We start from the raw sequence: 25499 nt of genomic DNA, 5'->3' as shown, positions 1-25499 counted from the left end.
CTGCACACTGCACGTGTTTTCTTTTAGTCTAATATCAGTGTAGAGCACAGTCACTTCAGAGGATTGAGTAATGTTAAACTGGATGCATGGGGGCATATTATGCCAGGTGTTTTATCACTCACGGGCTTTCATAAATTAACTGGCATTTTGAGGGTAAAGAGTGGTTTCTGGCTGTCAGTTCTCATTCCTTCCCCCACACACATTCACTGAGGATCTGTTGGCTCTGAGCATGAGCAAGGCACTCCTGATTCTTGGGGACTCTCAGAAAAACATCTCAGGGTCGCTTTGTGGTGCCTTCAGATAAGTGGTGATTCCCATTAAAAAAAGAGCTTTGTAAACAGTAGAGTGCATGTTAGAGGCTGATGGTCCTGTGTGTGAGGGCAGGGCAAGAGGGAAGTCACTTTTTCCAGAACTCACTGCACTTCTGATGTTCGGTCCTTGAGATTTTCCAAAGGCTGGAGGCCAGGTGATGTGTGAGCGAGAGTGATGCCGGTGAAGACGAGCAGGAGACGAAGTGTCAGGCCAGATCGTTGGTACATTTGCTGATTTACAAGTTGCCTGGAGGTGGCTTTTGCTTTGCAGTGGCAAAGCCCTACTGTTTTTAGGTTGTAGGGTTTTGTTTTGTTTCTCATTTTACATTGGTTTACATATAAAATCCATACACATAGTGTTCTTTTCATGTGTGCATTCATTCAACGTGTTCCACACATCCCATCATTCACATTGTGTTTCATACGGTCATTCCCTTACACTCTGCTTTATAAAATCCATCACAGTTGATCTCTGCCCATTATCACTCCGCCTTTTGAGGTCTCCACTGGCTCTATCCTTCATCCCCTCTCTCCACCCACCAAACTCTGCAAAGTCCTGCTGTCTTGACCCTCCTCCCGTCTCTTCTGCTCCTCTTCCCTCAGGAGAGAGAGAAGTATGATCTTTAAAATGTATGATTCTAGGTTACTCAGAAAAGTCGGGGTGTGGGTAGGTGTGGGTGTGCACACGTGTGTGAGCACCTCCTCTTACGAGGGACTTGTTCGTTCTCTCCCTGATCCTGGGGGTTGGGGGCACCGGACCATTTGCTGTCAAGTCAGTGCTCACTCAGACAGCCCCGTGTGCCGTAGTAGAAAATGTGCTCAATGGGGCTTTCAGCAGCTGGCTTTGGGCCAGACCCTTCTTTCAAGGCACTTCTGCGTGGACTCAAATTTCCCAGCTTTCCATTTCAGTGACTGTTTCGGTCACCCAGTGTCTCTGGAGAGCTGTATGGTGTTAGGTGCCATCAAGTCACCTGTGATTCGTAGCAGTCCTGTTAGGCGACCTGAGCCATGCCCAGTCCTGCCCCCTGCTCACAATCCAGCCATTATGACGCTGTGTTAGTTCATCCTCCTCCCTTTCTCTGAATCTGCCTTTCCCAGCATGATGTCTTTCTGCTAACAACAGGCTCAGGGTAAGTGAGATGAAGTTTCCCCATCTTAGCCTCTAAGGAGCAACCTGGTTGCACTTCCTCCAAGTCCCACTTTGAGGACTTTGGAGAAAGACGATATTAATTATTCCTAGTTGCCCAAGAAAGTTTCTCCACTTTGTAATCACCCTTGCAGCCCTAATTTGCTGATCTCTTTTTAGCAGAGAGAAAGCAGGCCTTGGGCTGGGCCTCCCAGGAGACAATAATCCCCAGCTAGTGGAGTATGTTCTCATGTGCTGCTTTTTCGGGTTTATCATCTCTTTGTTTTGGCAAAGGCAAATGCTTTATGGGGTAATGATATAAAGTTTCCTTTTAAAAATTAATTTCTTTAACTTTGAGACAGCATCAACAGAAGAGGTAACAGCTAGCATGGGCAGGACTTAGAACCTGCCACAGTGATGCAAACAGCATGCAGCAAAGTCCTTCCAGGAAAATGCAGAGCTCCCAGGCAGAGGCTCATGCTATCAGGGGGTGTGTGCAGGGATTTTTGTCATCCCTCTGAGCTGGCCTGGGTCATAAAGCCCTGTGTTCTTGCTGGAAACAGCTGACAATGACGCCATTCATTGATCAGCTGCTCTTACTCAAGACACGGAACTCCTATGAGCATTCTAGCAGATCTTTATGCCTTTGGAATATAATTGGAAAATGCCTCCAGATAAACTCTGAGCACCTCACTCTCTTGGTTCTCTGTGGGTGTGACCTTTGTGGTTCATGATCCGAGCAAATGAAGTTCCCTTGTTTGACTGGGAAGCTCCTAGTTTTAGCCTTCTTACCATACATCTTTTCAGCCCCCACTGGAATGAATAGCAGCGGGGTAACTGTCCTCTCCCTGCTTGGGGCCTGGTCTAGATGGGCAGTTACCCCTTGACCCAAATCAGCGCCGGCCTTGGCATCCTTTCCAGAAAATTACAAGCCTTCCCTTCCTTCTTCGGAAATAGAATCTGACAGCTGCTCTGAAATCCCTCAAGTGACCTCAGACTGATAGGAACTTGGCAGGCAGGTAGGGAAACATGGAAGGGGCCACTAGGGACTTAGTGGGTCAGGGCAGAAAGCAACACCCTTGGCTCCCACGGGAGCTCTTTGCTTCTAGTTCTTGTAATTGAATCTGTGCATTGCGTGTGGACTAGAGGGTCACTTGATCCATTCTCCCTGGTTTAGAGATAGAGAGTAATTGTGAAGAGACAGGTGGCTGTCGTAGTAAGGAGACCCCATTTCTTCTGAAAAGCAAGAGGCAGGAGGTCAGTGTGTCTGGGCTGGTCGTCGAATGTGCTGAGACATCACACTGACTCCTGGGACCGGCTCTTTGAGACTGAGGTTAACGCGTAGGAGGTGAGCGTCTTCCTGCTCTGCCGTGAGGTGTGAGCTGTGAGCAAGCACTGGATCTGTGTGAGCTAGCCTGGCCCAGTGAGAGGTGAGGGTCAGTAACCAGCAGAAAGGGGCCGTCCTCACCTCTGCAACTGTAAGTGCTGAACTCTGGCGGGTGCTTCCTGGCCAAGGTCCCAGATGAGCAAGCGTGAGCTGTGTGCCCTGACATCTCTGCTTCCTTCCTTTTCGCGCGCAGAATTTCAGAGGCAGGAGAGTGTCCGGTCCCAGCACAAAGGCATCCAGCTGTACGACACCCCGTATGAACCCGAAGGCCAAAGCGTCGACTCTGACTCGGAGAGCGCTGTCAGCCCCCGGCTGCGGGAGAGCAAGCTTCCCCAGGACGATGACAGGCCCGCGGACGAGTACGACCAGCCGTGGGAGTGGAACCGAGTCACCATCCCGGCCCTGGCAGGTAAGGAGCAGCAGCCTCGCTCAGAGCCAGCTGGCTGACCCTCACAACGTCCTCTCGTTGTGGGTCCAGGGAGGACTAACTCTGGGGCTTGATTAAGCAGGTGCCAAGGAGACCCCTCTGACTCATAGCAACACCAGTTGCCCATACAGTTCTCTAGGCTATAATCTTTGCAGGAGTGGATGGCCTGAGGAGCTGCTGGAGGGATCCAAACAGCAAAACTGGTTAGCGGCTGAGCACTTCACCATTGTGCCACCAGGACGCCTTATAATCCAGGTGCTGGTGGTGCCGATAGTGACCCTGTGAGGCAAACACAGCAGTGCCCGGTGTGCACGCTCTCCATAGTCCAGTTAGGCTGTCCCTTTATTCTAGTACAGCTGGGCCCCTCTGAAGACTTTTCATTGTTACTAAAGCACTTATCACCTGTGAAAGAGGCCGAGGGTTCCAGAAGGAAAGAGGCAGTTGAGAAAGGGCCCCAAATTCCAGTCTTAGTGGCCTGGCCCAGATGCACTCCCACCCACATTTTAGCACCTTATTTATTTAAGAAGCGCCGGTGGCTAGTAGGTAGGAAGTTGCATTGTTAATCCAGAAGTGGCTGGTTCAAATCCACCAGCTGCTCTTCAGGAGAAAAATGAACAATGTCCTCCTGTGTAATTTTTGTTGTTGTTGTTTGCTTTGAATCAAGCACGGCTCATAATGACCCTACGAACAAAAGGCCTGAAACTCCTTTATAACTATCAACATTTATCAAAGTTCCTAGAATTTCCGGGGGCATGTAATTTAGGAATTGGATGCCACTCCTGCTTCCAAACCACACGCAGCCTCCCAAAACCTACTGGAGGGTCAGCTATGAGCCATCCCCAACTCAATGACAATGAGTTTTTGTTGTTGCTTCTTTATAAGCATTTTTAATACTTTTTCATTTGAATGGATGTTTGCAAAGCATGTTGGCTTTTCATATAGTCATTCGTCCATAATTTGTTTTGTAACATTGTGATGCCCACGATGTGCCAGATGCTCTTGTCTACATTATCTCTGTCTTGGTCTTGTTCTAATGTTCTCATTCACAAAGCCAGCATTTCAGAAATCATTTTCATAGAAACCAAGAGAAAATTAGTCTGCAGAATGGGTCCGGTCCTGCAGCACCTTCCATGTGGACACCTCGAACACACCCACAGGGATGACACATGCCGTCCCAAAGAGCCCCCTGAGCAGCTGTATCTCCAGCTCACCTAGAGCCCTTTCCAGGGCCAGCTGTCTCCTCTGCCTCACACCAAGACTTTTCTAGAATCTGAGTATCTAGTCCCAGTACTCAAACTCCTTTCCCACAGCCCTTTCTGGAAGCAGTCTGACCACATGTGTCTGGGGCTTATAGTCACACCTTTTAAGTCCATCCCTTGGACTCAGCCATGATTATGATCTGAAATTCAGAAAAGGTACCCTTTTTGGTCAGGAAAAACTGGATGCCGAGCAGGCAAGATCGGCTAGGTGTTTGCACATCCATAAACTAGAATACTGTGCAGCATTCAAGTATTTCTATAACAACTGAGGGGAGTGGTTAGGTTTAGTCTTTTTTTATTTATTTATTTATTTTATTATTTTTGTATGTGTGTACCGTCAAATCAGATCTGACTGGTACAGGAGGAGATTGTCCCTCCTTTCCCGGCAGAGCATCTGGTGGATTCGAACCGTGAGCCTCTGGGATTGTAGTTGCAGCTCCTTACCACTAGGCCACCAGAGCTCCCCTAGGTTTAGTCTTATGACACAAAAAATTCAACTGCAAAAACCAAGAAGACATTGAATGTCTTGCTCAGTACTTTCCTCACTGAAGGGCAAAAAGGAAGAGGGTTTAAATTTTTTTTAATTAATTTTAATGGAAGTTTATAGAGACTTAGGGTTTCCAGTCATTCATTGTTGCACTTAGAGGGTTTAATTTTCATTTGGTTAGAATTCATTTGCCTTATAGCTCCCTTTCTTTCATGCACATATAGACCTTTCCTGTCTCCCTAATTCCCAACATTGAGGCTTCCAGCCCAAGCCCCTTAAGTGACAGTCTAATGGACCAAGATATTGTACTTCCTAGATCCAGCACTTCCTGTGCTACTCCCATCCTGTCTGCCGCAAATACTCTCTGGCCTCATCCAGAATGTGGTGTTACACTTCAGACACTGCCCTTGCGCACACTCGCAGCTGCAGCCACAAATCTCACAGGCTTCCTTGCGGCTTCTCAGAGCCTGTTGAGCTTGCTGGACACCTCATTGGTAGAGCATTCCTCACACAATGTCAGAGTTAGTTTTGTGGGTGTTTGTCTCTCCTGCCAGACTGTGAGCTCCTCAAGGGTGCCGTTTCTCAGTGTATCCCCAGTACCTGACCATGAGCCAGAGATGACAGCAGTCACACAGCTGAAGATCATTAGTGACCCCCTAACCTCCCCCATGCATTATACACCCTCTTCTCTTCCCCTAGCAAAAGGGAGAACCAAGAACTGCCCTCTGGCATGGCCAATAAGACATTGGGCTCCTCCCAGGTGGGTGCGAGATGAGTCACTATCCCACAGATTACCCTTTGCAAACACTAGTTTGATTAGAAGGCTAGAGTGCTTCAGACATGAAGGAGTACACAGGTAGACTTTGGAGATGTGAATTAGTTTCCAGACCTCTGCAGTAAAGCAAATATCACAAGTTAAAGCAAAACACACACTTACTTTAACTGCTTCCTGATTCATAGGAAACTTAGTCTATACTATAGTCTAATAAATGTGTAATCACATCATGAAAGAGTTTGAAATGTTGCAAGAATTAGCAAAATGTAACACAGATACAAAGTGAGCGTATGCTGTTGGAGAAAAAAAAATGGTGATAGACTTGCTAGCTACAGGGTTGCTACAAACCTTCAATTGGTGAAAAAAGCACAGTATGCAAACCCCAGTAAAAGAAAGTATGCTAGTGGTATGGACAGATGTGGGTGGCGCCCTAGTGTGGTACCTGGCTGTTCAGAGGACAGTCCATGGGCCAGCAGCCTCAGCCTCACCTGGGGTTATAGAGTTGCAGGGTCTTGGGACTGTTCCACAGATAGAATCTGCTTCAACAAGCTCCTCGCATGGTTCTTGGGCAGATAAGAAGCACTTGCCCCACAGGTCATCATTGCTGTCCAAGGCGCCCAGCTCAGAACTTTCCCACTTCCCCCCAAGGGTGATTTTAGAAGATCTCACAGGCAAAACTGCCTTTGAATGCAATTTGGTTTTTTTGTTTTTGGGGTTTTTTTGGGGTTTTGGGGTTTTCTTTTGTTTTGTTTTTTTTTTTAGCCACAGGATCCAAGACTTGGACTTAGATAACTTGAGTTGCTCTCACCATTGTCTTTATGTGTCAGATTCAATAGACACAGCATCACAGCCACCTCTCTGTCTCTGACCATCTCTTAACCTTGTTATGTCCTGTCCAGGGTGCGTATCAGCTGCATTTTACCCACGACACTTATAACTTGGTTCTGATTCCTAGAATGTGGAAGGGGGACACTCATATTCAGGGGCTGGAGACACTGGTCATAACTATGACCACATATAGGTCCCTCCCTACAACTGTGAACAGTCTACTGAGAAATCAGGAAGTACCTTCATTATTTCTTTTCTCAAGTAGAGACAAAAGGATCCCTGATGGCACAATGGCTAAACATTTGGCTGCTAACCAGAAGGTCAGCAGTTCAAATCCACTAGCCACTCTGTGGGAGAAAAGCTCAGGTGATCGACTTCCCGAAGGATTACAGTCTAGGTTACCCTATCAGGTAGTTCTGCTCTATTCTTTAGGGCTGCATTTTGTGGGAATTGACTTAAATACTAAGAAGAGTGGAAATGAAGAAGTGCATTCGTCACTTTCCCGGCGATGAGGACAAATTTAAAAGGCTGGATGGGATTGCTAAAGCACCAACACAGCTTCCCTTATCACCAGCATTTCACAGTGTAGCTACTAATGGAGGAAGATGGATCCCCCTGGCTAGGGTTTGTGTGCACGTGCATCTGAGCAGCTGGTCCAGGAGTGAGGCAGGGTCTGCCTGGACTCCGCAGGGTTGTCTGTTGAGCTTTCTGTGATGAGGTTTGGAAGCTTGGGGTGCAGTATCCATAGCGAGGAGACAAAGTTGTTTTTGTGTACCGTCAAGTCAGAACTGACCCATAACTGACCCTTAAGCGGGTTTTCATAGGCAGTTAACTGCATGGGAGGAGATTGCCCGTCCTTCTCTTGCAGAGAGACAGATTCGAGCCGCGTGCCTTCGGGATTGCAGTGCAGATTCTTACCACTAGGCCACCAGAGCTCTCTGAGATAAAGTTGTTGTTGTTAAGTGCCATGGAGTTGTAGATGACTCAGCGACTTTGTAAATGAAAAACCTGAACACTTGTATAACTTTTGTTGTTTCTCCAAGTTCATAGGGTTTCTGGAGGTGAGCAATTTTGGAAGTGCATGCCACTCCTGCTTCCAAGCTTGTTTTAACCAGGGAGCTCCATCAAACACTGTCCACATCAGTGTCATAGTGTTTAGCATCACAGGAACAATGAGTTACCTCTGTAAAGCAAATGGACAGACCAGTGCTATACCACTTAAAGGAATGTTTGACCAAAAACAATTAAAACCAGGCCTGAGGGCCACAGATTAAAATCACCCACCTTTGGCTTGGTAGCATAACTTTCTATCTACTAAGCCCACAAAGCTCTTTCATTGTTATGTGCCATCAAGTTGTAGACAACTCATAGCAACCCTGTAAATGAAAGATCTGAACACACTTGTATAACGAGATGAAATTAGTTGGGTAAAATTGTTTTTTCCACCCCTCATATTCTCCACATGCCTACCCTGACTGAAAAAAACCTAATTTTGTCAGTGTTTTCAAATTGACAAATGTGATAATGTTTACCGATGGAGGACAGTGTTTAGTGAAGCTTTCCGATTAAAACAAGCTTGGAAGCAGGAGTGGCATCCACTTCTGAAATGGCTTGCCTCTGGAAACTCTATGAATAGTGCTCAGGTCTTTCATGATAGGGTCACTATGAGTCATCTACGACTCGATGACACCTCACAAGTGGGTAAGGCATTATATTGTCAACCCAAAAAGCAAGCGAGTCACATCTATCAGCTGCTACTCATTAGAAAGATGGACAGTCTCCTCCTGTGCTGTTAACAGCCTCTGACAACCTGCTGCGGGTCCCCAAGCTCTGAGTCTGTTGCATCGTGATGACAATGAATTTGAGTTTGAGGTGGTGGATCAAAAGTGTGAAATATAGTCTGGGAGATTCTCAAAAGAGAGAGAGAGGGTCAGAGGGAGTTGCAGAGAGCCAGAACCAGGTGAGTTTTAAGAATTCAGGTAGTCTTGGATGTACATAGTGAGCTCCCCATCACTGGAGGCATGCAAGTAAAAGAGATTGGTTATGATAGGTGGACATCAAAGGACTTCATCCAGCAGTGAGGTGGCCCATGGTGACCTCTGGGCCACTTCTGTATTTCATTTCATCAGGAACCCAGGGTGCTGGCCCAGAGGCAGGGAGAAGGAAAGATTTCTGAATTACCTTGATAAGCTCATCTCTGAAGGAAAAAATGTTTTTCACCTTCCGAAGTGTTGCATTCCCAAAGGAGGCCTCTTTCTTCCAAGTCACCATAGCGCAGTTGGAAGCCAGCTGGCCACGTACTCTTCCCTCTAGGCCATCCATATTCTGAGGGCTGCAGCTTCAGGAAGACTCGATTATCACTTCCTGTTGTAGGAAACCAGCGCTGAAGGGTGTGAGGTGGCCCTAGATTCTGGAGAGTGAAAGTCCTTCCCTCTTCTTCATTCTGTGGCCAGTAGTTAATTAAGGGTCTGAAGAGTGGGTGAATGAAATGCCATAAGCTCCCCAAAGAGGCCTGGCCTTTACGCCTGACCCCCTGCAGATCCCTGCCCCTGCCCCAGTGTCATATCTTACATTAGTTGCCTGTGTTACATCCTAGCCCAGGACAGTTGCAGGTCAGGTTCCACAGCTGGCTGTGATGTGGCTCCCATCAAGCTGTCAGCCCCTTCCTAGCCCTGAGACACCTGCTTTCCTGAGCTGATTGTTGCCTGGTCTTGCCCTCTTTTGAATAACCCCCAGGGAGTCTTTATAGCAACGAATTACATGGCCAGGAGGTGGGTCAAGAAATGGCCCTCCTGCCCCACCTCAAGCCCTCACCTTGCTAGGTGCAGCTCTGGGCCCACACAAGGCCTATGGGAGGAAATGAGGCAGAGCCTTGGGTGACATCACAGCCTCAGGGCAGTGCAGGCTGGGTGGGATCTAACACCACTCCTCAACCCTCTCACCACACTGGCACTCCACCCCATTCTCCACTCTCCTCACCACCCCTCACTCCCCCCAGTCCCCTACTCCCACACTTGTTAGCTATGGCTGGTGTGTCTCTGGTGCAGAACCATGGCCTTGGTTTAGGAGTGGATAGATGGACTTCTTGGGAAGGGACCCAGGGCAGAACTGCAGAGCTGGGGTGGGTAACCCCAAGAAGCAGACCCATGGTGGCATCGTCTCATCTTTTGAAGGCCTGTGACAGGGATAGAGATTAGACCTGTCCTGGGAGCCTGTACGGTGAGGCCAGGTGTGCCCACTGCAGGGGTCCTGACACGTAGCCCACATTTCACGGAGCACTCTGTTGGCATTACTCTGCTTCATTGTATCACTTTAATGACTTTTAGGAAACAGTGCTCCAAGCAGAAGAAATCTCAGGATCTCCACATCTAGTCATTATCCGAGATTGGGTTTGAACCTACATAATCTGACTCCAGAATCCACACTAAACCTAGCTGCATGCACAGCCCCCCTGAGCTCCCCAAGGTGCTGTGTGAAACATGGCTTCCCTGCTGGAGGCCTCATCAGCCCACAGCCCCCAGGAAGGGTGGCGTGCCTTTCCACTCCCTTGGACTAATTTCCTCCCTCCATCTGTCGCTGGTGTGATCTATTACCAGCTGTACAGCCCCATGAAAGGCTCTGCTGAAGATTCTGTAGGAGACAAAGTACCAAGTTTGTGCCTGCATTGAGGTGACCAGTGTGGTCCCACAAGTCAGTCATGTTCTGCCGTTATTCAGCACACACCCTTTCCCCCTGGTCCAGTTGGGGAAACAGAGGCCCAGAGGGAGACAGGAGACCTTACAGAAGAGCTTGGCAGGCAGGACACAGAAGATGGTTCCATGTTCCCTTCTAATCCAGTGAATAGAATTAAAAAGCTGCATGTTTAATTATTTGTAGTTGCCTCTGGGAAGTAAGCAAGCACTTGATTGAGGAGCTTAATGGCAGAAGAGTAGAGAAAGGGGCTCTCGAGACCTTTTTGAGAAACAAAGTCATTTCATTTGCAGCTCACAGTTAAAATGAAATGATGTTCCTTGATTGAAGTTGCTTCCCAGCAATGTTCTGGGTGACAGGTCTGCCTTCTGATGAAGATGAAAGGAACTCCCACAGTGCTCCACAGTTGTTATGTGTCCCTGTCTTGTTTTCCCCACTGGCTTCTTGGTGGGTTTCTGTTTTCCAGAAAGCTTAAAACAATCACTGCAGTGCTGGGACCCAACCGTACTGTAGGAGTCAGGTAGTCTATCCCAAATTTACATGCTGGTGCCACCACTCACCTGCAGGACCTCAGGAAGGCTTTTTGATCTCCCTGAGTCTCGGTTTCTCCATCTGTAAAATGGGAAGTCACTTAAAAAAAAACAACTTTATCCACTTCCTAAACAACATGTCTCTGGAAACCCTATGAACTTTGAGAAACTATTTGAAAAGCTTCACATCTTTTGTTCATAGGGTCGCTATGAATCATGCTCGACTCGACGGTAATCAACAACTGTGATGATCAAAGGAAAATATCTGGACAGACAGATCTGAAAAGACTTTCCAGGCCCTAAAAACACTGTAATGACACTAAAAAGTGTCACTGATGCTCAGGGAAAGTTTGCTGCAGCAAATAAAGTGGAATTTAATGGGAAAACCATAGTAAAAGAGGTATTTACAGCGCAGCTGACTCATAGCCACCCTGATGGACAGATCTGGGCTATTCAGCGAGTTTCCTAGGCTGTAATCTTTCTGGAAACAAACTGTCACATCTTTTCCCCATGGAGCAACTGGTGGATTCAAAGAATCGACTTTTTGTAGAGTTGAAGGCTTAACCACTGTGCCATCGAGACTCTTACAAGGCACAGAGGGCTCATTTAGGGAGCTCGTTCCCCGTTGTGCCTGGTACTGGGAAGCAAGGATGGCACAGGGAACAGTATCCCAAGGAGGGAATCCCAAGGCTCTGTTCCAGCCATGAGCATCCCAGATCTTCCGTCTTCACAGATTTCTTCCTCAGAGCTGGGTCCTCCCCCCCCCCCCCATCCCCTCCACCCTCTCCTTATTCTAGGAATGATCTGTTTGTGGGTTGTTGGTTGGTTGGTTGGTTGGTTGGTTGGTTGGCCAATTGAGCATGGAGCAGAATCACCTAGACAAAGTGTGAAACCACTTCCTGGGTCCCACCCACAGAGTGCCTGAGTCAGTGAGTCTGAGGAAGGATCATGAGAACTTGCGTGTCTAAGAGGGTACCAGGTGCTGTTGATGGGGCCATACTTCACGGGTCACTGTCCCAGTATCATTAGCTGCCAGCATTCTGTCTTAGGATAGAACTGGCCGGGGATTTCTCAAGGGATGCCAACTTCACCTCCTCTAGGAAGCCTTCCCTAATATGACCTGTCTTTCTCCCACCCTCATCTGGGTTGAGCTGGAGCCCCTGCTCTGTTCTCCTGCCACACCAATGTACACTGGTATTTTCTTGAACAATCAGATATGCACTTTATTACTGTAAGTTTGGGAGGTGCTAATGTTTTGGTCTTTGCTTCTTAGCCAGGAACCCTCTTGAGTTGGGACACTTTTCCAGCCTCATTAAGTAACACTCAGATCACAAAGGGAAACTAAGGTCTCAGATGTGCTGTTGCCTAAACAACTATGAGTCATCTGTGAACCAGCTCAACTGACTAATTTTAAACAATCCTAGCAAGCTAGTAAGGGAAGAAGGTAAGCGCAGGAAATGAGCATTTATTGAGCACCTATTATAAACCTAGCAAGGCTGAAGCCCTGCAAAGTGGATGTTTCTCCTAGCACACTGGTAAGAATACTGACGTCTAGAGAGTGTGAGTGATTTACTTGAAGTTACGCAGCTCATGAATCATACGTAAGGCCTTTCCACTGTTGTGTTGGCATCATGTACATAGAAAGGGCTATGTTGAGCTTTGTTTCATCTTGAACTTGGGTGACGTGTTGGTTGTTGAGGCAGAAACCCTTGAGCCTCCTCCATGTTGACCTCCTGACTTTTATTATCAAATGCAAATACTATGCTGCTAGTAACGCTGATGTGCTCATCAGAACACAGAGCCAGACCTGCTGTTCCCACCAAGCTGGTGACTCATCCTCAGGGCACATAATAAGCAGGCTGGGCCTCTGCAGAAGGGGGAGCTCAGACATGGCCCCCAGGCCGGCTTCCCCAGCTGCCCGTGTTGCCAGCTCCTTCCCCTCCCCCTCACAGTTGGTTCTCCTTACTCCCATAATGCTTTCTGTCCCTTGCATAACTTCCCAGAGTGCTTTGGGCCTGCAAGGACATCAACAGTTATTACCGGGGACTTTTGCTGCATAAGGAGCAAATGTTGTGATTAGTATTTAGCTCATGTGAACAGCAGGTCAGCCCAGAAAAATCAAGAGCCAAATCCACTGCTGTCAAGTAGATTGTGACCCTTAACCCTGTTGGATGGAGTCGAGCTGCCCGTAGGGTTTCGAAGGCTGTAGATCTTTACAGAAGCAGACGGCCACATCCTCCAAGAGCAGCTGGTGAGGCCAACTGCAGCCAGCCACCAAATGCTTACCCACTGCACCCCAAGGGCTCCTCCTGCCAAGAAAGCTCATGGCAAAGCCACTGCCACCCAGTCATTCCTGACCCACAGTGACCCCATATCACAGAGCTGCCCCATAGCTTCCAGGGCGGTAATCTTGACGGAAACAGAATGCCTCCTCTTTCTCCTGGGGAGCTGCTGATGGGCTTGAACTGCTGGCCTTTTGGTTAGCAGATGAGTATTTTCCTCAATCACTGCACCACCAAGATTCCTCTGCTGAGGAAGGGGAGGGGTTAAAATGAGAGAACTGGGATCATGCACTTCCTTTAGCTAATATGTTGCTGAGAAACAGGTTTTTCCAGTTGGTGTTTCTATTTGACATCTGAATGAATTTGTTTAGTAACCTAAACGAAATGAAGAGAGGGAAAAGACCCAAAAGACACAACATCAAGTTTAATGGCTTTAGTTCATCTGCTAAGTACATCAAGAGATATATTCCTTCAAGTACCACTGTTTCCGACGTAGTGGGGAGCAAACCACAAAGACTTGATAGAGCATCTTAGCTCCTGTTTGGCATGTCAGAGACCTCCAAGTGCCTAGGCATTCTTAAGCTCTACAAGGTCAGAGGCTTTACCTGCCTTGTTCACACACGTGTTCTCCACCTAGTACATAGAAGTGTTCGAATATTTGTTAAATTGTTGACTAAATCAGCTCTCAGGGAAGACCAGTCCCAGGTGCCTGGGGCAGGGGCGGGGCATGAGAATGGCCTGGGCCTTGTTTATTCATATCTGTTCTTTTAGGATGTAAAGCTGTCTCCTCTGCAGGTGAGACTGAGAAACCTGCAAGGGAAAGTTGGCATTCCCTGTCGCCTGCCCTGATTGCCATCTCTGATTGGAGTCCCATTGAGAAGCTGACAGTACATCCTTGTCTGAGGGATCTGGGTGCTGAGTTGGGGCCAAGGAAGAGTGTCCTGCAGTCGGTGGCTGGCTGTCCTCTCTGTCTGTCCTCCCTCCTTTCTGCCTGCTCTTGAGGCAGCAGCCACAACAGGCAGCAGAGGGGGCTTATGGTGGGACGAGGATCTGTGTTCCATACCTGCCTAGCGTGCTCTGTGCACGTCCTCTGAGCTCTAGCAGGCCGTGGGAGTCAGCAGAGTCGCCTTCCAGGCTGTCACATTCCAAGTATCTGGATGTCTGCATGTCCGCAGGAGCAGCATTCAGGAAGCACAACTGCATCCTATGTGAGCAAACCCCTCCAGCATCTGTGTGGCAGGTGGACAGAGGACCACAGTGTGCACAAATGGGGGTCCTGGAGCCTCGAGGTCTGGGTCAAAATCTCTGTGCTGCCCTTTGCTTACACAATGACCTGGGGCAAGTTACTTCGTGCGTCTGCGCCTTTATTCCCTCATCCGTAATGTGAGGATGGGCGCAGGCACTGCCTCACCGAGCTGTTTGCAGCTCCCCATGAGATCATCACGTGCAGTTGTCGGCCGGGAGTTGGCAGAGTGCGGGTGCCAGAGATGTTGGAGCTTAGTATCGTTGTTGTTTCTGCTGCTGTTTTTTTAGAGTGGATTGGACTGTAAGCTAGATTATACTAAACTCCTTAGAGACATCCAGGAGACCTAGGTTCAAGTCCAAGTTCAGATCTGGCAGTTGACTTTATGCAAATCACTCTCTTTTCCAGACGCTACAAAATGAACCATGACGCTAAAGATAAAGATGGCTCACTTTGGCAGCCATGAAAGCCTCTGCTTATAGTATTGAATCATTTCCACTAGGGTTTATCCTTCATTTTCCTGTAGCCAGGCAGCAGCCCCCAGGGTGGGGTCTTTGTACCAGGCACCAGTGTCCCTGTTTCCGATGGTTCCACACCACGCACATATGAGCCCAGAGGCACGCCTCCTTCTGCACGGCTGCTTCTAGCCCAGGCCTGGGTTTGCATGTACAGACAGTGTTCCTGGAACCCAGGCTGTGGCCCAGCGCCTGCCCGACAGCCTTCCTGCTGACCTGCCTCGTGGGGAGTCGCCCGCTGCCTCTGCTCACAATGAGGACCTCTGTTCTCGTTCTCGGGCACCTCCCACAGCGGGTGGCAGCTCAGTGCCCTGGGGCCTGAGTGTGTCTGTGAGGTGAACACAGAGGCCTCTTGTTGGCAATCCTGGAAACACAAACCAAACATTTGCTGAGCTGGCTGTTTTATAACCCGGTGGGAGACGGAGCTTGCGCACACCAGACAGGCCGAACAGAAGGGGACAATGAAGGTAGCTCTTGAAGGAAGGAGGAGGCTTCCCCTCTCTGGATCTCAGTTTCTTCATCTATAAAATGGGAATAATACTCTTCTTTCGTTCGGGAGCATCAGTTAAGGTGGTATGTAACACACAGGTGCAGAGAACTGGAAACAGGTGGGCTGAGAACATTGTTGCCAGCTAGAAGGCTTTGTGCATTGTTGTGAAAGTTTGTGACATTTTTATAGATTCCTGGGCTCATACAGTCCACTCTCCCATCCTTCTCCAAACCAGCGAATACAGAATAAGTAAAAAAAAGTGTTCTGAACCCAGCTGTGACCATGACCATGGGGGGCAGAGGTGAGGCGCACCATTCATAGTGCCTAGTCCATCACTTTTTTATTAACCGCCTCTACAATCCCTTCAGGTTATGGGTATTGCCAGCCTGATCTTACAGATGAGGCTGCTCAAGCTCAGAGAGGTCTAGATGCTTGCCCAAAAATCGCACAGTAAATGGCAGAGGCAAGACTCAAGCCCAGGTCTTCTTGACTCCAAAGTTCATCCCCTTTCTCTGACGTCCAGCCGCTTCAGTTCCCCATTCCTCGATCTCCTTTCAGTCCGACTATTTGGGAAACTGGCTGCATGCCTGATAGGGGGAGGGTCCAAGAAGGCTGTGCCAGGTACTGCAGGAGGGTTGAGACACACAAGAGACTAAACAGGTAAAAGAGAATGAAAATCAGTCCTGGTCATCGACTGCACAGAGCATGTAGGTTGACTGGGGGCAGAGTTATATGGCGCCTATTTAGCTACAAGACTTGTGCCAAGTGCTGTGAGCCCTGTGAAGAGGGATGAGTTGGTCCTCAGCGGTGCTGAAGGGCAGCTGTGCTGGGGGCACGTTCCTGTCTGAAGGAGGCACAGGTCCAATCTGAAGATGTTCTTGTGGGGAAGGAAGTCTGGAGCACGACAGGAACTGGAGCTCAGCTTTGAGACCCTGGAGTTATTCTTCCTTATTCTCCCTCTGCACCCTTCTCTCCTCCTCTGTGCCCCACATGCAGGGTATTGTGAAGGTTGGAGGTCAGGCAGGGTGAGATGCTGGCTGTGGCAGGACTGCATTTTAGGGGCAGTCAATAGAAATTCTGTTTTACAGGTAGAAAGGGAACCACTCGCTTCAGAGGCTAATCCAGATGGAGAGCTTGGGAAAGCCTTTTGGAATGGAGAAGGAACGGTATTTGAGCGGAGTGTTAAAGGATGAATCCGTTCATCATACCAGGGCTTTTAAAAGGCATTTGGGACATCTGGGAAGAACCACCCCACTCCAAACAAGGAGGAGAGAGGTCTTTAGCTGGTTTGCAACCCCCACCACCAGAGGTTCTGTGGTCCCAGCATCAGAGCCAAAATCAGATTCGTTCTGCCCAGATCTGAGCCTCACGCTTCCCTCCTACAGAATTCAGACTTCCATTTTTAATTGCCTATAGGTGGAATTAATTAGGTTCTGTCATTCTAACGACTTGAAGGGGTGGCTTTTTTCCCTCTCTCTTTCCCCCTTCTCTAAATGAAGATATTATTTTAAGAGATTTTGTCTTTATCTTTTGCAGGGGGGAAAAAAAAATCACCGAATTAAAAGTATTGCCATTTTAAATTGCAGATTAAGGAGAAACTTAATTAGAAGGAATGAAAGCAGTTGTGTATGGAGCTTTTGTTCTCCCCTCCCTTTTTTTGTTGCTGAATCATGGCACTTGGAGTTGTGTATTTTCATTTTAGGTGAAATGATTTGCCTAATTAAGCCTGTCACTCATCACCACCTGTTCTCTCTTAAATACATAGATATATTATTAAGCTTGCATGTGAATGTATAAATTAATTCAGGCGGGAATTGCAGTGTTGACTAGGATGTTATTAGATTTTATCCAGTTTATCTGATATGAAAACTGATATTTTTTTAAAAAGAAAAAACCCAAAACAGCAGCTCATTAAGTTTTTTGATTCAGGATTTCATTGAGTCCCCTCTGTGTTGTATACACAGAGGAGTGTGAGGTTGTTGGGCAAATGTGATGCAGCCTCAGCCCCCAAGGGGCTATGATCTAATGGAAATCAGACAAAGAGTGGGTGCCATTAGGGTACGATGGCTTAAAATCAAGGTGAATTTGGTTGGTGATGCGGTGCAGTCAGGGGAGGCTTCCTGGAGGAGATGACCTCTGAAGAATAAGAGTTGTAAATTTGATAGAACTGGTTAAACAAAAAAGGGGTGTCATGACAATTCATGTAAAGCACAGGGTCTGTGTGGGGTTAAGGCTCATTCTGAGGCAGGTGCCTCGGGGAGTTCACAAAGGGTAGGGTGTAGGAAAGGCATGAAGGTGGCAGGCCAAGAGCCCATTGTGTTCTGGGAAAACATGTAGGTTGTGCCAAAGCACTTGGGTTCCACCACAGCCAGTGTTTCGTACCTTAATACCTCTCTTCTCACTTCCTGTGCCGGGAGGTTTGCTATGGATTTTATGTTGGTAGAAATCCCAAGTCTCCGATTTCAGCCACTGGAGGCCTAGAAGTCAAAGACAAGAGAGACTTATCTAGTCTAATAAGAAGGTCACCAAAATATTATGAGCCAGTTTTTTTTCATTGCCTGAAACATCCTCCTATGTGTTGTAAAACCCCAGCTTGGACAGTTGAACCTCTACCGTGTTTCCTACCCCCAGAACCCCCGTGAGCCTCACTAACTGCTCTCTCTCTCTCTCTGTCTCCCACAGCCCAGTTTAATGGCACCGAAAAGCGCCAAGCATCCCCCTCGCCTTCCCGGGATCGGCGGCGCCAGCTTCGTGCCCCCGGGGGTGGCTTCAAGCCCATCAAACATGGCAGTCCCGAGTTCTGTGGGATCCTGGGAGAAAGAGTGGACCCCACTGTCCCCCTGGAGAAACAGATGTAAGTGCTAATGACACATGGGTCAGCCTCGCTCCCAGCTCTTCCCATCTCTGCTCTTTCCTTTTATTTTATTTTACTTAGTTTGAAAAATTAGACTCAGAGAATGACAGACTTAAGGGACCTGTTAGTCTGACCTCTCGTGCACAGATGGGCAGTTGGAACTCACAAAAAGGCAAGGCCACCGGCAAGGCAGTGGTCGAAGCAGGACTGAAACTTGACCCTCCTGACTCCTAGCCCTGAGCGTCTATTCTCCACACTGCATTTCCTCTCTTCCTTTGATGCCAGCGGCTCTCCCTCACTCTCTTGTTTCTAATTTCATCGTGCAGCAAGTGAATTCTTAGAAAGCTAAGTGTAAACTGAATCCTGCTCCCAGTTGATTTACTTCCCAGCTAGAGAAATATTTTTGTTCCACATCTGCTGGGTTCAAGTTGGGCAAAGCCTGTACACTTTCGATGTGAGTTTCCTCAGACTCTTTGCCCAGAGCTCAGTGTCCTGCTGCTCAGTGTCTTACCCTTTATTGCCCTCCTCACTCAGCATGGCGTTATCACCTTCTCAACAGCCTTCACCCTCAGGTCCAGAACGTTGAGGTTCCTGCAGCTCCCTAAAACTACCAGGGTCTTCCCGTCACATCCGGGGCCAAGTTCAGTCTCCTTAGCCTCCCATTCACTGTCTAATTGGCCCTCAAACTTTCGTACCAGTTTCTCACCACTCCAGATCTAAGGGGAGGTCTGGTGGCTTAGTGATAAGTTGTGCTGCAATCCCAAAGGCAGGCTGTTTGAATCTACCAGCTGCTCTGTGGCAGAAAGTTGGGCAGTCTCCTCTCATGTGATTTACTGCCTCTGAAAACCCGCTGGAGGGTCAGCTATGGGTCAGTTCTGACTCGACAGCACACAACCACCACTGCCACCTCTATCTAAGCTTCCATGAGCTTCTGCTCTTTGTAACCAGGCACCGGCTTAAGGTATCCGGTGTTGTGCTGGTCCATTTAGTCATGCATCCTCACAACAAGTATGTGTGTGCGTGTGATAAATCGTACACTTACTCATTTTATAGATGAGAACGCTGGGGCTCAGAGAGGTGCAGTCTGTTGACCAGATATCACAGCTCAGAGTGCAGACTCAGAACTCCACACCTTTGCGTCCTCCTGTACTTCTTTCCTGCCTCAGAATAAGCCCCACTCGAAGCCAAGGAGATGAGCCGACACCACTGTGGTTCCTCAGGAGACTCTCGCCCTTTCCTGTTCTGTTGATCTTTGGCCAGGGGTTCTGGTTCCTTCCCAACAGTGCATCCCCTCCCAGGAAATACTGGCTCCGTGAGTAGGATCAGGGCTTCCTTAAGGATGCCCTGTGCCCCCTTTGTAAGCATATGCCTGCTCCACAGAGGGCCCCTTCCTGAGGGCTCTGCGCCTGCTGTGCTGAGCACACTGGGAGAGCTCCCAGCAGGTGTCATGTGAATCATGTCTCACAGCCACGCAGATTGGGTGGCAGGTTTTGCTTATTTCTGATCAGACTGCACTGTTTCATCAACAAAGTATGAGGCAGAGATGCCTGGGTCTGCTCCTTCTGCACTCTGACCCAGGCAGAGCTAGGGCTCAGCTGGCACCCTTGCCATCCCCAGGCTGTGACCAGGCATGGCAAGGCTGAGGCTCAACTAGGCACAGCCCACACCTTTGGCATCCCCAAGCTCTGGCCAGGTATGGCAAGGCAAGGCTGGGGTTTAACTAGGCCAAACCCAGTGTCTTGCATCCCCAGGCTCTACCAGGCATGGCAAGGCTGGGGCTCAGGTAGGCGCAGCCCCCCCCTCTCTGCATCCCCAAGCTGAGCCTCTGTCCTGAAGGCTTGGGCTTCTGGAGGACACTACCTGCTTTCCTACCCTCACCTGACCAGGCCCACAGCCAAGCTCAGAGTTGGGACTGGCTTTCCCCAATTTTCTTTCTTCTCCTGGGATCATTCTCACCTGCCTTGGCCCTGACTCATCACCTGAAAGGTGTGATTAGATCAAATCCACTTCCTGTAGAGCCTGATGGCCTAGGTAGAGAGGATCACCCAGGCTATTGCCTCTTTAACATCTAGGAGGCCCTGGCTAGTACAGGCCCGTGCAGGGGATGTGGGAGTCAACCACACTGCAGGATGTGCCCGATCTTAGGAGACTGCTGGGAATCCGAAGGCCTATATCTGACCGGTGTCCATACCACCTGTCTTCCCTCCTGGGATGATGGTACATGGGTTGTTCAGATGCTCTTGGAACTCCCGCTGCCTCCCTAAGGTAGTTCACTACCCTCCATCGTGGAGGGTATACCCTTAAGTGTGTATACGTGTTCTTATCACCGACGTCTTAAAATGAGAGTAAATGAATAAAGAAAGTCACTTCACCCCTAACTCCTAGTTCTAGCCACTGCCCCCTTGAGAATATAAGTTCTGTGAAGACAGGAACACATCTGGGCCACTAGTGTCTAGAACAGCCCCTAGTGCATAACAGGTGCTTTGCATTGAATGAATACAATCTCCTTGAGCAGCCAACCTTCCTCTCTCACTTCCTCACTCCCCACCCTCCACACCTGCTTCCCTTTTCTGCCCAGTTCTCTCTGTGGTCTCTCCTGCCCCTGGTGCTAGTTGGCATTGTTGACTGCTTCCTGCTCTCCACATGTTCTGCTCAAATTCTTATCCAGCCTCCCTAGTGACTCCTCCACCTCCACTTGACCTGAACTTGGACTTGCCAGGGCTCAATTTCCAACCATGTGCTCTCCTGGGTCGCCTCTTCAGTCTCCTGACAGATGAATCACAAGTGCATCTCCCCAGCCCACACTTCTCCCAGAAACCCCCTCCTACACCCAGCTGCTGCTCAGCATTTCCACTTGGCTGAGGCAGGGCATCGAAGTCTTGCAGAGCTCCTGATCATGCCCTCTAAGCCTGCGACTCCTCGAGCTTCCCCAGCTTCACAGACAGCTCCATGACTGCCAGCTTGCTGTGTTTGCCTTGTGCCCAGCATCGAGTTCATTACCAAGCTCTGCCAGAATCTGTCCCTCCACCTCCATGTCTATCTTCTTATGTGCAGTACTGCAGCAGCCTCCTAACTTGGCCCTTGCTCACTCTCTGGCCACTGTTTAGGGCAGCCTCATTCACCTCTTGTAAGATCATCCAGTGCAAATAGCATCTTTATTTGAAATTCATCATCAAATTCCATTATGTTTGGAATAAGATCCAAATGTCTGTCTAGGCCAATAGGCCCCAGGTAGCTGGACCCCTCCTCCCACTCTACCCTCATCCTGTACCACTTTCCATACTCACTGCTGAAGGCATTCTTGCCACCTTTCTGCTCCGTAAGCAACTCAGTTTATTCCTACCCCAGGACCTTTACATGTGTTATCTCTCGAGAAAATCCTTTTTCCTTGGCACCACCTCCACTCTGGGAGCTTAGTGGATAAGGAATTGCATTGCCAACTTACCAGCAGGTAGTGCCAGTCTGCCAGCTGGTCTATGAGAGAAAGAGGAAAAATTTCCTGTGCCCTTTACAGCCTCTGAAAATCTACTGATGGGTCAGCCAAGAGTCATTTCTAACCTAATAGCACATAACAACTTGAATACTTGCTTTCCTTCTCTTCCTGGGTCTCTACATAGTCTCCTCTGCTCCTGGTGGTAATTGACACAGTCGCTAATTCGTATGATCACCTGTTTCTTGTTATGTTGCCCTCGAAAGTCATCGCTTCAGGGATCTCCCCTCATTCCTCCTAAAATAGGCACCTCTTCCCACCCTAAACCCAACTCCCTCCCACCAAGCTGACTCCAACTCCTATCAGCCCTAAAGGACAGAATAGAACTTCCCCATCAGATAAACTTTCTGAAGCAGATTGCCACAACTTCTGGGCAGTGGCTGGTGTGCCTGAACCACTGACATTTCAGATAGCAGTCAGGTGTTTAAACACTGCATCACCGGGGCACCTTCCCCTCATTCAGGTCACCATCTTTATCAGCTCTTTTTCTGTATAATACTTACCACCATCTGAAGTTATTTCCTGTACCTATTTGCTGACTATCCCTCTCCCCACGTCAGCCCCATCAGATCAAGGATGTAGGACGTGGCTGGTAAATATTGACTGAGCCACTGAGTAGTGGGTGGGACAGATGACAGGGACTGAGTCTCCCCGACCCGAGTAGCTGACTCCACTAGATCCACATTCCCTAATATGTCCTCTAACCTGTGTTCTCCTTTCAGTCCAGGTAGAGTCCACGGGAACCCAGCAGTGGATGCCTAATCCCCTACAGGCCCACTCATACCCAGCCTGCCTCCCCATCTCCAGTCTCGCCCCCATGGCTGACCCGATTCAGTGCTCTTTGGCCTTCTCACTCCCTTCTACTTGGCTCCCCTTTGATCCTTCCACCCCAGCCCCCCCTGGCCCTTCTCTCTCAGTGGGGTAACCAGAGCAGTGGAGGAAGGAACCAGAGGCTTATCCTGTTTACCCACCAGGGATTACCGTTGACAAGGCCCCAGAAACTCCAGGACTCCCACCCACGTGCACAGCCTTTCCTCAATTTACTGCTGCCCCCAGGGCCAGGCTCGCTGTAGACAGCACTCCCTGGAGACCTGGAGATCCTGGAGGCCTTTCTCAGAGGACCCCACATCTTCCAGTAGCTGAGTTTGTTGCCTTGGTTTTGCCCTAGTTCCTTCGAGGTGTGGATGCTGCTGAAATTTCCTGGAGAACAAGATTACCAAATCTCTTGTTCTGTCTCTCTGTCTTTGTCGGACTCTGACTCCCAGTTGCAGTAATGTATCCTTTCTAAAGCTCCTCGTGGGCTTTCCTGCCACTGAAACCTTTTCCTTAGAGAGCAACCTGTGCATTGCTCAAAGTCACCTTCCTCTTACTCCTCCTTCAGTCTCGGAAGGAAGGCAGGTCTGTGCTCTGCACTCTCCAGCGGGTGTCCAGCACTACGGCCTCGCCTGCGAGGCAGTCAGGAGCTTACTGACCAAGTCAGTGCAGCCCGCAGAGACACTCCGATCTCCTCTGCAGCCCTTGTTTTCATAAAGCTGGGAGTGTTTTTGTTTGGTTTGGTTTTGATTTTGAGTCTGTAAGTATATCCAGGCACCCTGGTGGTGCTGTGACTTGACTGCTGACTAACTGAAAGGTCGACCGAGCACACCAACCGCTCCACGAGAGAAAGGTGAGGCAGTGTGTCCATGGACAGCCCTGGAAACCTTACAGGATGGTCCTGTGTTCTGTCGGGTTGCTGTGAGTCGGCCTTTCAGTTAAGTGATGGCCGTGCCTGAGCCGTGTGCCTCCCCTGAGCGTGCCGTGGAGGGGGCAGACCTTGCTCCCTAAGCTGCCTTCTGTGGCCAAACTCACGCCCTGTTGGAGGGCAATCCTGGGCCGCTAGAAGAAAGCTGCAGCCCTGTTCTCACCTGTTAGTGTCAGTCCCAGCCCCCGTGGCGGGCAGAGGCCTGCCATAATTATAAGATGGGATGTTGTTGTCTACGAGTTCAGCCTCTTTCAGCTGATGCTTTTGGCTGCCTCTTGTTGAAACGCACCCAGTGTAAGCTCTGCCTAAGCTCATCGCATGTGTCATCTTGTTTAATCCCCGTCACCCCAAGAGGGGGCTGGAGCGAGCCTAACGCAGTAGAGAGCCAAGGCTCAGCCAGGTTAGCATTTTGTCCCAGACCCTCATCGGTACATGGCAGGCACCAGGGCCCCAGCCAGGCATGTCTGAGGGAAGCAGGACTATCCACCATTTCCATTTCTCTTCCCAGCTCTGCCTCCGCCCACATCACTGATCTTTCGCTCTCACCAGACCAAGTGCAGACAGACATGCATTGTGAACCTGCAGTGCAGCATGGAATAGTCTCTGCTCTTTCATGAAAACTCTGCTTCTAGTTTTCCATCCTCAAAAAGATGCATGTTCCCACTGGGTCCTCCCCACCAGGAGCAGCAGTGCTGTGTTTCCTGTGTGCCCAGTGACCCATTTGTCAGGAGCACAGTGCTGCTGACATCTACACCAACCACCTGATGCCCTGAGGAATGGGCACTGCCCACCTGTCCCACCAATAGGACAGGAAGTCATGTGTCCCTCTACCAGAACCTTCTAGTGGCTTCCCGCTCTTTCCAACTGAAAGCCAGATCCTCGCCCTCCACCTGAAGGCCCCGCCCTGAGGCCTCTTGGCCTCACCTCCCAGCCTCCCCCTTCCTTCCTCAGCTGAGCCACCTGGCCTCCTACCATTTCCTGCACACCGAGATTACTCCTGCCTCAGGGCCTTTGTGAGTGTGCCTTTAACACCTGCTGGCTATCATCGTGGCTACTGGGTAAGGAGTTGTGCTGCCAATCCAAAGGCAGGGGCTTTAGATCCCCTAGCTGCTCCTTAGGAGAAAGATTGCCAGTGATTTACAGCCTCTGAAAACCCACTGGGGGCTCAGCCATGAGTTGATTCCCACCCCAAAGCCCTGAGTGAACGAGCGAGCTATCCTGTGTGACTTCTTCCAGGCTCATTCAGGTGTCATGTTTCCAGAAAACTTCTCAGCTCCTTTCCTTCAGGACTGTCTAGTTGATCTTTTGTAAAAGCATCTGGAATGATTAACATCTTTATGTAAAATTCATCTTTCCACTGGGTTTAGTCTAATAAAGATCTTTTGATGTCCAGTGCCCAGGTAACTAGGCTCCCATCTCCCCTCATCCTGTGTCATGCCTCCTACACACCCTGCCCTGGCCATTCTTCTAGGACCCAAGCAGAACACCCAGCCATTTCACTGATGGAAAAACTAGCTTGTCCCCTGGGTGGAAAACTTTGTTGGACGAGCAAACCAACCTCTGCCTTCTAACCAGGAGGCCCTAGACGTAAGGGTGGCCGGGTTGTGGGAGTGCTGTCCCCGCCGGGTGCTGACTCCCCCTCTGCCTTCTCCCCAGATGGTATCATGGCGCTATCAGCAGGGGTGAAGCTGAGAGCCTGCTGCGGCTCTGCAAGGAGTGCAGCTACCTGGTGCGGAACAGCCAGACCAGCAAGCACGACTACTCCCTCTCCCTGAAGTGAGTACAGCGCCGCCCCTCGCCCCGCACCCCCGCACCCCCGCACCGCCCCTCGCCTCGCCCTGCACCGCAGCCCCCTGGCCCTGCCTACACTGACTGCAGCCTCGCCTGGGGCTGGTCGGTCTGCGGGCCGGAAGAGCCACCGCTGTCCCCCTGGGAAACTTGCCAGCACAAGTTATTTCAAGCCTTGGTTTTTCAATTTTATCTTATTCTCCTGGGACCCAGAGGAGTTTTTACGATTGCCCTATCTGCCTCTCCAGGAGAGGAGGGGCCTTTTCCCCTAAGATT

At 49.5% G+C, this 25499-nt stretch overlaps 1 protein-coding gene across 1 annotated transcript in view; it reads left to right on the top strand.

Moving 5' to 3' along the window:
- SHB (Src homology 2 domain containing adaptor protein B) overlaps positions 1–25499 on the top strand; it is a 146948-nt gene that overhangs the window by 97349 nt on the left and 24100 nt on the right. Inside the window, 3 exon segments of the mRNA XM_006886865.1 lie at positions 3018–3233; positions 18033–18204; positions 25092–25211. Of these exon segments, the coding sequence (XP_006886927.1) occupies positions 3018–3233; positions 18033–18204; positions 25092–25211 (508 nt within the window).

The sequence above is a fragment of the Elephantulus edwardii genome, unplaced genomic scaffold (assembly GCF_000299155.1).
Source record: "Elephantulus edwardii isolate Elephantulus edwardi_28Jun2011 unplaced genomic scaffold, EleEdw1.0 scaffold00052, whole genome shotgun sequence".
NCBI classification, from domain to species: Eukaryota; Metazoa; Chordata; class Mammalia; order Macroscelidea; family Macroscelididae; genus Elephantulus; species Elephantulus edwardii.
Note: the sequence above shows the minus strand (reverse complement) of the source record. Positions and strands in the feature narration are given on the sequence as shown.